Genomic DNA, 12,650 nt, shown 5'->3' with positions numbered 1-12,650 from the left:
AATTGTCGGCCCAGATCAGTGCCGATTGCATCGCCTCTGTTCTGGGCCGACAATTATGTGCTAGGCAGCACCTAATTAATTAGCATGTTTATTTCGGCTTTTTTCTTAAAGATGTGCTGGGTGCCTCCCGGCTACCGCTGCATTCTTCGCAGCAATGTATCGGGTTGGGGGCCCGGAGGGTGGGGGCCACTGCTCCACCCAGCCTGCGACAACTCAGTCTACCACACCATCATCAGTGTGCTCAGCGCTGTTTTCCCAATTCCGGTAAGTGATACTACACTGTACATACATTATTTCTACTTTATATAGGCTGTGTATTTTTACGTGTGATTTGGTAGATTTGACAGCTTCATAGTTTAAAGGTTACTGGAGAGCGCACTTATGCCAGCAGCGCTTGCGTGAGATTTTCTGCCAGGAGCGCTTGTGTGAGATTTTCGCTACGGAGATCTGTGCAGGCAATCATTGTAGAGAAGTATTTCTACTTTATATAGGCTGTGTATTTATCATATCATTCCTGCTTTTACTATATGTTACTGTTATTTTAGGTTTTATATGTTATTTGACATGATTTGGTAGGTTATTTTTGGGTCTGCGAACGCTCACAAAATTTTCCCATATAAATAAATGGTAATTGCTTCTTCGCTTTATGACATTTCGGCTTACGAACCGTTTCGTAGGAACGCTGTACCTTCGGATGGCAGGGGAAACCTGTATAGTATTTGGGACTGATGAGATTTCTTCATTGAAGGGAATGTGCTTGAACTGTATTTGGATAGGCTAGGCCATTAAAGATCAAGAATGATAGAATACAGGGATGGTGTCTGTCAACGTCAGTGGTAGAAAACCAAACTATGATGCATTGAATAATGAGCAAGCAAAAGAGACTAGTCCATTCCTCCTATTTTGTATGTTCATTTGTTGAGGCCCGGTATTAGGGGGAAAATTAGCCTTTTGCCTGTAATTTTCACTAGCTTAGTAGCCAAGCTGTTCAAAAAAATATTTTGGGATGTGTTGTTGCAACCCAAGGCAGTAATCTGATACTTCACTCTCTCCCTGCCTGTACCCCAGATATCTATTCAATTCACAAATCTTAAAATATTTAAGTGCACAGCTTTTGTGCAGATTTACTTTCATTGATTTATCTAGTTCCATATTACTGTATTGTGTAATTACTAATAAAAATAGTGTTAGTAAACTGCAAACGCAGACTCCAGCTGTGTTCCATTTCTGCTGGTTTCCCGTTACAGGGTACGTAACAAAATAATCTTTGTTTTAGATACTCATATTGTCTTCTGAGTTGGGTGTCAGTAGAAACGAGCAAATTATAGATTTCCAAACATTTGTTTTACAAAAATTTCTCTAACGTTTAATTTTTTGTATTTTGTTGAAGAAAGTAACATTAAGTAATAGACCACTTTTCATATAAAACTGAGATTACTTTAGAGGTATGTAGCCCAGTGCAAGTTTAAATGTTCCTACGGTCCTGATTGAAAAGTTGCAGAACCTGGGCCTTTGTACCTCCCTCTGCAACTGAATACTTGACTTCCTTGCTGGAAGACCACAATCTGTGTGGATTGAAAGTAATGTCTCCACCTCACTGACAATCAACACTGGAGCACCACAGGAGTGTGTGCTTAGCCCACTGCTCTACTCTCTTCACACCCATGACTTTGTTGCTAGGCACAGCTCAAATGCTGTCTATAAATTTGCTGATGATACTACTATCGTTGGCAGAATTTCAGATGGTGATGAAAGAACATGCAGGCTGAGATATACCAGTTAGTCGAGTGGTGTCGCAGCAACAAACTTGCACTCAACGTCCATGTGCTGATAGTGTACTTCAGGAAGGGTAATACAAGGGAACACAAACCAATTCTCATAGAGGGATCAGAAGCAGAAAGAGTGAACAATTTCAAGTACCCAGGTGTCAATAGCCATAAAGAAGGCAAGACAGTGGCTGTATTTCATTAGAAGTTTGAGGAGATTTGGTTTGTCAACTAAAACACTCAATTTTCTACGAAAGTATTGTGGAGAGCATTCTAACTGGCTGCATCACTGTCTGGTATGGTGGGGGCTACTGCACAATTTCAAAGTAAGTTGCACAAACTTGTAAAATTAGTCTGAAACATCGACTGTACTCTTTTCCAAAGATGCTGCCTGTCCTGCTGAGTTCCTCCAGCATTTTGTGTGTGTTTAACTCAAACAGAAATGCGTGTACAAGGAATTAAACTGAGTGAAGGACAATAGAACTAAAAGGTGAGGTGTGGCAGATGTGACTGTTTAACCTTCAAACCATCAATTCTTACACCATGGCAAGAGTGAGCATAGCAACAAGACTCAAACTGGTCATCCTACATCAGCAAGGTCTCTCCCAAGCAGAAATTTTGCGGCATGCAGGAGTTTCAAGATGTGATGTCTAAGCTTTTCTGAAGAAATACAAAGAAATGGGCAAGGTTGAGGACCAGAAACACTGGTTGGCCATGGAAACTGAGGGCAGCAGATAAGTTACATCAAACCAACGTCCCTTTTAAATTGGAAGAAGTCCAGCTCAGCTATCAGCTCTGAACTCACAGAAACCACTGGAACCCAAGCACATCCCTGTGCATTCCAGAGAAGTCTTGTCAGAAGTGGTCTTCATGGAAGAGTTGCTACCAAAAAGCCATTCCTCCAAGTGGGAACAAAGCCAAGAGACTCACTGATGCACAAAAACACAAGGACTGGGGTGCTGAACAATGGCACCAAGTGCTCTCGATTGATAAGTCAAAATATGAAATAATGGAATCCTCCATGCCTCAGCATTGATACAAACAAATTCTCATCCATCATGCAATACCATCTGGGAGGTGTCTGATCAGTCCCAATTTCATTTTGCAGAATGACGATGACCCCAAACACTTAGCTGAGGTTATAAAGAGCTATCTTCAGCCAAAAGAAGAACAAGGAGTATTGCATAAAGTGGTATGGCCTCCACAGACCCGTTATCTCAACATTATTGAGGCTGTCTGTGAGACAGAAGCGAGACACCCAAAGTGTACACAGAGCTGTGGCAAGTTCTCCAACATGAAAATCTGTAGTTGCTTGAAATCCAAAGCAACACACACAAAATGCAGGAGGAACTCAGCAGGCCAAGCAAAAGAGTAAACAGTCGATGTTTTGGGCTGAGACCCTTCATCAGGACTCCAAATGAAGGGGACAAGTCAGAGTAAGAGGGTGAGGGAAAGGGAGGAAGAAATACAAGGAAGCAGGTGATGGGTGATACTGGGAGGGGGTCAAGTTGATTGGTGAAAGAGATAAAGGGCTGGAGAAGGACAAATCTGATAGGAGAGGACAGAAGACTATGGAAGATAGGGAAGAGAGAGGAGCACCAGAGAGAGGTGAGGAGATAAGGTGAGAGGGGAACAGGAATGGGGAATGGTGAAGCAGAGAGCGATGGGATGGGCAGTTACCAAAAGTTCAAAAAAATTAATGTTTGAGGCGAACCAGATGGAATGTAAGGTGTTGCTCCTCCAAGCTGAGAATGGCCTCATTGCAGCAGTAGAGGAGGCCATGGACTGACATGTTGGAATGGGATTGGGAAGTAGAATTACGCAATACCTAGGACTTTTGCACAGTACTCACATAGTCAACTGATGCTGATTTTGAAGTTCCATTTTGCCAATGCTTCCCTGATAGAACAACAAAATTGTCTCTTCCTCTCTTAGAAAAGACATTTGATATTAATGATTCTCATTTTGATAGGAGCCAACTTAATAAACAAACAAACACAGTCTGCTAAACCTTGTCCTGATCTGGTGAAACTAAATAGTTACTTCTACTTCAAATTGAATATAATTATTATTGATAACATGGTACATCAAGAACGTACACATTTCATGTGTTTATTCAAGCCTGAGAAGCAGATGTGCAAAGCTGATAGAGACCTATCCACATAGTCTCAAGGCTGTAATTGCTGCCAAAGGTGCACCTACTAAATACTGACTTGAAGGGGGTGAGTACTTATGCACTTATCTCTCCTATCTCAGCTACTGAAGCTTGTAACCCCTCCAGAGTTGTCATAGGTCTCTAGGTGGCCTATTTCACTAGTCCCCTTCTTGCACGGTCACTCAGTTTTTGAGGACAGCCTGCTGTACGCAGATTTACAGCTGTGCCATATTCTTTCCATTTCTTGATATTCAGTGACTTGGAAATTTTCTGGTATCCTTCTCCTGACTTGTGCTTTTCAACAATATTATTGCTGAGTTTCTTGGTGTTTTCTTTTGTCGTCTTGGTATTGTTTTTGCCAGAATACTGACTCACCAGCTGATCTTCCAGATACAGGTATATTTTTACTACAATCAATTGAAACACCTTGACTGCATGCAGCTGATCTCAATTTTACTAATTATGTGACTTCGAAAACAATTGGCTGCACCAGTGATGATTTGGTGTGTCATACACCTGTTTTCACTTTGACACAGAAGAATCTTTTTCTGTTGATCAGTGGAAAGAAAAAGCTAAATTAAATACACTGATTCAATGTTGTACAACAATAAAATTTCCAACGGGGGGAGAGGTGATGAATACTTTTTATAGGCACTGTACAACTGCAACATGACATCCCAACTTCTGTACTCAGTGCCCTTACTGATTAGGCCAGTGTGCCAAAAGTCATTTTCACCACTTTCAGGGAACCATATACTGTACTCCTTTGTTCTACCACTCTTCCCAGGACCCAAAGATTTGCTCTGAAAGTCCTGCCTTTATTTATCTTTCCAAAATGTCACACCTCGCAATTAAACTTCATTTGTCATTCCTTGACCCACTGACCCAGCTGATCAAAGTCCCTCTAAATCCTTCTATCTATCTTCACTGTGAACAATGCCAGCTATTTTAGTGTCATCTGCAAACTTATGATAGTTCCCAGGTTTTTCTTTGCAGTTGTTAAATAAGGGCTCAGCATTAGCCACCCTCCAGTCTTTTGGCACCTCACCCATAGATAACCGTGTTACATATCTCTTAGAGAAAGCTCTTGTAGCTTCTCTTGCTTCCCTTAGTGTTCATAGTGCCCCAGAGATTTATCTGTCTTAATACGTTCTAGGAAATCCAGCACCCCCTCTGTTCCAACGCAGACCATCTCCAAGACATCTCAGGTTCTGAAGTCCTCGTGCTTTTCGCAACAGTAAAAGAGTACTCATTAAGACACTCTGCCATCTCCTTCCATTGCACACATAGATACATCTACTTTGGTAATTGAAAATGTTAAATTTGCCATGTTTTCAAGCTGCCTTTTGATCATGCCCCTTTGATTTTAAATGGTGTGCTCTCAAAAGAAACTTTGGCTTCATGCCCTAGGTTTCACCTTAAAGTCTGAGCCCTATGTGACGTTGAGCTCTTCTGCTCATTTGAACTCCATGCTCATTTCCTGGGCCAGGAGCCCCTGCACCAGATTGTGGTTCTTTTACCCGTCTGCAGAATTCTAAATCTAACTGGACTTCTGGCCTCCTAATCTAGTCATTAGCCGTGAAAACAATATTTGACAATCTGTTTTTGCATAGTCCTCACTCCAACCTAACCTCTAACCTCTGAATTTGCAGACATTGTCACAGGCACCAAATCTGCTGAAGAGGTGTTGTGGTGTGACATCTGACCTCTGCCTTGCACAAGTCAAATGTCAGCTCAACAGCTTCTGCTGAATTATGATCCCACCACTGAACATTAGCCTGCCTGATGGTGGTGAATCTGTGGAATTCGTTGTCACAGGCAACTGTGGAGGCCAAGTCATTGGGTATATTTAAGGCAGAGGTTGACAGATTCTTGGTCAGTCAGGGCATGAAGGGATACGGGGAGAAGGCAGGAGACTGGAGCTGAAAAGGAAATCCATCTCATCTCAGCGGACCAGGTAGCGCTAACGAATATCTGTTAGAGTCCACAGACCCCCATATTTTCTTAACCACACCTCTCCCTCCTCCACATCTGCTTTGCAGACAAGACCTACGCATCAGTGCCGTGAAGGTATTTTTCTTTTAATAATGACTTCCCCTTTATTATAGTCTACAAGGTCCCTTTCTGTTTAGATGGTGGTGTGTTTAGATGCAGCAGCTTCTCTGTGGACAGCCAAAGGTGTTTTTGTCTGATCTAAATGTCTTTCTTATGATGGCAAGACAATGCCGGACATTAAGGACTTCAAGCCTGCAGATTCACCCCATCAGCAAACTGCTCATTGAAGGAACTGGACTTGGTGCAGACTGTGTTACTGACTGCAGCTGACAGGCTTTAGTGTCAGGAGTGCGAAGGCAGTGCACAGTCTCACAGCAGTGATTGTCTTGGATGTTTCTCTTACGATCGCAATACCCTTTTGGACATTGATAATGTAAAGTAATGCAAGTCCGTTCCCCTTGTTTATTGGTGAGACAAGTGGCAGGGGTGCTACGTGGCATTGGTGGTAGTGAGGACCGGGCCTCAAGCCGTGGCTTGCCTGTTGCCGTAGTCCAGGAGAGGAGACGCTGGAGGTGGTGTAGCACAGCCTCCATGCTGGGTTGGGGGCTGGCCTGCCTGTAGATGCTGCCCTCCAGTGTTTGCTCAGTGGAAGACAACCTGGATTGCATGTGTGCAGGCATATGTTCCGTCTGCAGATTGCCGAGGACTGCTTGTTCCTGCTGGTAACAGCCATGCACCATCAATTTACAGGACATGTCACTTGGACTTGGATTAGACATGCATTTTATGTGTGACTGCATATTTACTTGCTGTCTTGTATGTGCTGGGTATGACTGTTAGTACTGGGTTTTGCACCTCGGCTCCGGAGGAATGTTGCGTTGTTTTGCGGTATTCATGTGTGGTTGAATGGCAATTAAACTTGAATTTGATTGTTAATCATGTCCTTGTGTTTCCTGCATTTCTGCTCTCATCCCCTCTTCCTCAAGCCAGAACAGGGATAGAGTTCTCCGTGCCCTCCTCTTCTAGCCCACCAGCTTTCACATTCCATCCATCATCTACCACAACTGCTTTCATTTTAATTACTTCCATTTGGTTGCGTTATCAGATGCATCTTGCCTTCCTTTTTTAGCATTCTGAAGGGACTTTTTCTTGTATTACTTCCTGGTTTGCTTCCCACCTCTACGAACCATTCTGCTTCTCAGGGCATTTTTATTTCTTGAGTAGCATTCCAATGTCAATATCAAAAGGATCTCAGCCCGAAATGTTCACTGTACTCTTTCTCATAGATGCTGCCTGGCCTGCTGAGTTCCTCCAGCATTTTGTGTGGGTTGATGGGATTTCCAGCACCTGCAGATTTTCTCTTGTTTGTGATCAGATATAATTATTCCACTGTCATCTGGTAAAAAGGGAAAATTCTGATTTGAAAAAATGTATATACAGAGGCATGCAAAAGTTTGGGCACCCCGGTCAAAATTTCTGTTACTGTGAATAGTTAAGTGAGTAGAAGATGAACTGATCTCCGAAAGTCATAAAGTTAAAGATGAAACATTATTTTCAATATTTTAAGCAAGATTAGTGTATTATTTTTGTTTTGTACAATTTTAGAGTTGGGGGGGAAAGGAAAGGAGCACCATGCAAAAGTTTGGGCACCCCAAGAGATTTGAGCTCTCAGATAACTTTTCCCAAGGTCTCAGACATTAATTAGCTTGTTAGGGCTATGGCTTGTTCACAGTCATCATTAGGAAAGGCCAGGTGATGCAAATTTCAAAGCTTTATAATAGCTGCCTAGCACTCTGAAAATTAAAATAAATGATGCCCACAAAGCAGAAAAAGGCTATAAGAAGATAGCAAAGCATTTTCAGGTAACTGTTTCCTCAGTTCGTAATGTAATTAAGAAATGGCAGTTAACAGGAATGGTGATCAAGTTGAGGTCTGGAAGACCAAGAAGACTTCCTGAGAACTGCTCGTAGGATTGCTACAAAGGCAAATCAAAACCTCGTTTGACTGCAAAAGACCTTCAAGAAGATTAAGCAGACTCTGGAGTGGTGATGCACTGTTCTACTGTGTAGCGACACCTGCACGTATATGACCTTCATGGAAGAGTTATCAGAAGAAAACCTTTCCTGTGTCCTCACGACAAAATTCAGGGTCAGAAGTTTGCAAAGGAACATCTAAACAAGCCTGATGCATTTTGGAAACAAGTCCTGTGGACTGATGAAGTTAAAATAGAACTTTCTAGCTGCAGTGAGCAAAGGTATGTTTGGAGAAAAAAGGGTGCAGAATTTCATGAAAAGAACACCTCTCCAACTGTTAAGCACAGGGGTGAATTGATCATGCTTTGGGCTTGTGTTGCAGCTAGTGGCACGGGGAACATACTTTATACTTTATTGTCGCCAAACAATTGATACTAGAACGTAGAATCATCACAGCGATATTTGATTCTGTGCTTCCCACTCCCTGGATTACAAATATTAAATACTAAAAATATTAAAGATAGTAAAAATTAGTAAATATTAAACATTTAATTTATAAATCATAAATAGAAAAATGGAAAGTAAGGTAGTGCAAAAAAACCGAGAGGCAGGTCCTGATATTTGGAGGGTACGGCCCAGATCCGGGTCAGGATCTGTTCAGCAGTCTTATCACAGTTGGAAAGAAGCTGTTCCCAAATCTGGCCATACGAGTCTTCAAGCTTCTGAGCCTTCTCCTGGAGGGAAGAGGGGCGAAAAGTGTGTTGGCTTGGTGGGTCGTGTCCTTGATTATCCTGGCAGCACTGCTCCGACAGCGTGTGGTGTAAAGTGAGTCCAAGGACAGAAGATTGGTTTCTGTGATGTGCTGCGCCGTGTTCACTATCTTCTGCAGCTTCTTTCGGTCTTGGACAGGACAACTTCCATACCAGGTTGTGATACACCCTAGAAGAATGCTTTCTATGGTGCATCTATAAAAATTAATGAGGGTTTTAGGGGACAGGCCAAATTTCTTTAGTTTTCTCAGGAAGTAAAGGGGCTGGTGGGCCTTCTTGGCAGTGAACTCTGCTTGGTTGGACCAAGTCAGGTCATTTGTGATATTGACCCCAAGGGACTTAAAGCTTTTGACCTGTTCCACTTGCGCATCACCGATGTAAATTGGGTCGTGCGGTCCGCTACTCCTTCTGAAGTCAACAACCAATTCCTTCGTCTTGCTGATGTTGAGGGATAGGTTATTGTCTTCGCACCATGCCACCAGGTTCTTAATTTCCTCTCTGTACTCAAACTCATCATTACCCGAGATACGGCCTAAAAATTGTTGTGTCATCAGCAAACTTATATATTGAGTTTGATGGAAACTTGGCTACACAATCATGGGTGTACTATCATTTCATTGGTAGAGGGAAGACTGAATTCAATTAAATACCAGCAAATTCTGGAAGCAAACATCACACCATTTGTAAAAAAAAAAAGCTGAAGATGAAAAGAGGACGGCTTCTACAACAGTATAATGATCCTAAACACACCTCAAAATTCACAATGGACTACCTTAAGAGGTGCAAGCTGAAGGTTTTGCCATGGCCGTCACAGTCCCCTGAGCTAAACATCATCGAAAATCTGTGGATAGACCTCAAAAGAGCAGTGCATGCAAGAAGGCCCAAGAATCTCATAGAACTTGAAGCCTTTTGCAAGGAAGAATGGGCGAAAATCCCCCAAACAAGAATTGAAAGACTCTTAGCAGGCTACAGAAAGTGTTTACAAGCTGTGATACTTGTCAAAGGGGGTATTACTAAGTACTGACCATGCAGAGTGCCCAAACCTTTGCTTTGGGCCCTTTTCCTTTTTTGTTATTTTGAAACTGTGAAAGATGGAAATAAAAAAGTAATCTTGCTTAAAGTATTAAAGAAATGTGTCATCTTTAACTTTGCCTTTTGGAAATCAGGTCATCTTTTACTCGTTTAGCTATTCACAGTAACTGAAATTTTGACCGAGGAGCCCAAACTTTTGCATGCCACTGTATAAATGACACCCTAATTTGATGAAGTTGTGTTTCATTTCTCCAATTTAATTTTTTTTCAGCATGGAGAAGATACTTTTAATCGAGCCAAACTTCTCAACGTAGGTTTCATGGAAGCCTTGAAGGAATATGACTACAACTGCTTTGTGTTCAGTGATGTTGATTTGATTCCTATGGATGATCGTAATACCTACAAATGTTATAGCCAGCCAAGGCATCTGGCTGTGTCCATGGATAAATTTGGTTTCCGGTAAGGCCACGACTTGTATTTTTGAGTGGCTAGCGGGTTTTAAAAAAAGGTTCATTTTAATATCTGTTTCTCCAGGAGCCCTTGTTGAGACATCTCAGGTAACTTCTTTTTGTATCGAACTGGCCAGTTCTGCTGTAAAGTTATCCATCTATAATTTAGCTTAGTTTGATGAGCTGTGGATTCCAGCATCTACATTTGGTCTTCGGTTCAGCAGTAACATCTGTAACCTCTGCTTCACAGCTGTAGCGGTTGCTTTCAGTCTTGCAAATTGTCTTCATTATCAGAAAAAGATGCTCTGTAAAATCTGAATATTGACCAAATCATATCAAATACCTGTGTCCTCTCCATCCATCTCCCACCTTCCTGCAGCTTAAATCTTCCCCAGTTCTTTTGAAGGGCCTACAACCTAGAATATTAGCTCTCGTTCTCTTTCCACAGATGCTGCCCACTGCTGGATGTTTGGAGCATTTCCTGTTTCTGTTTCAGATTTCCAACTTTTACAGTTTGTTTTGAAATCTCTGTGCTACTTGATAATATAAACGGTACCTTTGTGAGTTTTGAATACAATATCCTCAGACTCCTAAAGTAAAATAATTAACAGTGTGCAACCTCTTGTTTCCTTAAAGCTCATGTAAACTATGTAAACTGCATCCACCATATTTCCTCCACCGGCTATATCTCAAGTAATTATTTTGATAATCATAATCACTTGGCTTGCTTTTATGTAGCTGGTGTTTATAATGGTTTATTATTATGGACCTATGGTGACTTTTCTTGCTACAAGTGATTTGCCACATGACCAGGTGGGAAAATACTAATGACTGGCATAATAATACAAAGATTATTGTAAAGTGGTGATGGTTATAATGTTTCTACACTTCAAGTTGAATTTTTCTTTAACATTATGATTCCAATTTTGTATTTTTAAACAAAAGTATCACAAATATACTCATTCAGCAATGCTATTAAGAGGTGACAAGATACAAATATAGAGATGGGAGGGAAAAGTTGTAAAATTCAGTAAAGTGAAAGGGCTGTTCCTATAGGTGAAAGGCAACTGCTTGGGGATACTAGTTGTGCATAATTTTTAAACTACTTCAAAAAATGTTAACCTAAATTTGGCTACATTTTTTTTAAAGTACTGAGGATAAGTTGTAAAATTATTTGTTTCAGCTTGCCATACAGGCAGTACTTTGGTGGAATTTCAGCCTTAAGTAGAGAGCAGCATGAAAGAATCAATGGTTTCCCCAATGAATATTGGGGCTGGGGAGGGGAAGATGATGACATCTACAACAGGTGAGTGTTTATTTAATAATGTTGTAACAAGCTAAAAATTACATCTCTTTGAATTGTGTTATTATCTCTATCTTGCCTTCAATTATAAAGATTTCCTTTTAAGTATCAAAACTAAGCATTGCTGAGCCATTCTACTGCAATGCCTGCTGGAGGGAATGCTGCATTGTGAGAGATTGAAAAATAATTCTTTTATATTTTATGCAAGGGATGAAATAATAGTTTGCAAAATTGATTTTTGCATTCTTAACATTTAGCCAAGTTACATACAGTATGTATATAACAATGTAAAATTTGCCACTGATGAAAAATGGTTTGAGTTAGATTTTACTCTTAAGTTAAAGGCAGCGTCCTTCCTGATGAAGGGTCTCAGCCCAAAATGTCGACTGTTTACTCTTTTCCATAGATGTTGCCTGGCCTGCTGAGTTCCTCCAGCATTTTGTGTGTGTTGCGCGGGTTTCCAGCATCTGCAGATTTTCTCATGTTTCTTTCAAACCCAGTATTTCCTGAGAAATTGCATCATAATACCCGTGTCGAGAAACTGGCATATGCTAACACAGTTCTGAACTTTGACGGTAAGGCTGTGATCCAGCTGTGTATCATTGCCAATATTGATGAATAAGCTGAAGTACACTGCAATCTTTAAACAATTCTGAAGCATTTACAACACAGAAGCGGTTACTGTGACACTTGTGTATACGTGGCTTAGTTGAGAAAACTGTGGAGATAAAGTAAGCAATCTTACATGAATATCATTGTGGAAGTAGACCTGTGTGAGTGAGTCTGTTAATTTCCTCACATACTGATGAACTTGAGCAGATGTCAATGTTGGTGCTCCACAAGGTTTGGGAGTAGATGGTAATAAGTTAGATGCCATAGTTGGTGTCAGAAGATGGAGAGGAATATACATCAAATAGTATTCAGCTTGGGGAAGTGTGAGTCTGGCATTTTAGATTAAAGAATGGTCAATGGAAAAAAAAAAGCTTGACTGAATTTTGGAGGATCAGGAGATTTATTATCACATACACAAAAATAAACAGGATTTCTCAGTGGCCAATCATTTCAATTCCAATCCTCAGTACCATTCTGATGTCGGTGCATGGCCTCCTCTTTTGCCATGAAGAGGCCATTCTCAGGTTGGAAGAGCAACACCTTGTATTCCGCCTGGGTAGATTCCAACCTGATGGCATGAGCATTGTGTTTTCCA

The 12,650-nt window shown here is 41.2% G+C and overlaps 1 protein-coding gene across 1 annotated transcript in view; it reads left to right on the top strand.

The window, feature by feature from the left end:
• b4galt1l (DP-Gal:betaGlcNAc beta 1,4- galactosyltransferase, polypeptide 1, like) overlaps positions 1-12,650 on the top strand; it is a 76,090-nt gene that overhangs the window by 40,763 nt on the left and 22,677 nt on the right. Inside the window, exons 3-4 of the mRNA XM_072281892.1 lie at positions 9,963-10,150; positions 11,324-11,446. Of these exons, the coding sequence (XP_072137993.1) occupies positions 9,963-10,150; positions 11,324-11,446 (311 nt within the window). The remainder of the gene's footprint in view (positions 1-9,962; positions 10,151-11,323; positions 11,447-12,650) is intronic.

The sequence above is a fragment of the Mobula birostris genome, chromosome 17 (genome assembly GCF_030028105.1).
Source record: "Mobula birostris isolate sMobBir1 chromosome 17, sMobBir1.hap1, whole genome shotgun sequence".
In the NCBI taxonomy this organism is placed as follows: domain Eukaryota; kingdom Metazoa; phylum Chordata; class Chondrichthyes; order Myliobatiformes; family Myliobatidae; genus Mobula; species Mobula birostris.
Note: the sequence above shows the minus strand (reverse complement) of the source record. Positions and strands in the feature narration are given on the sequence as shown.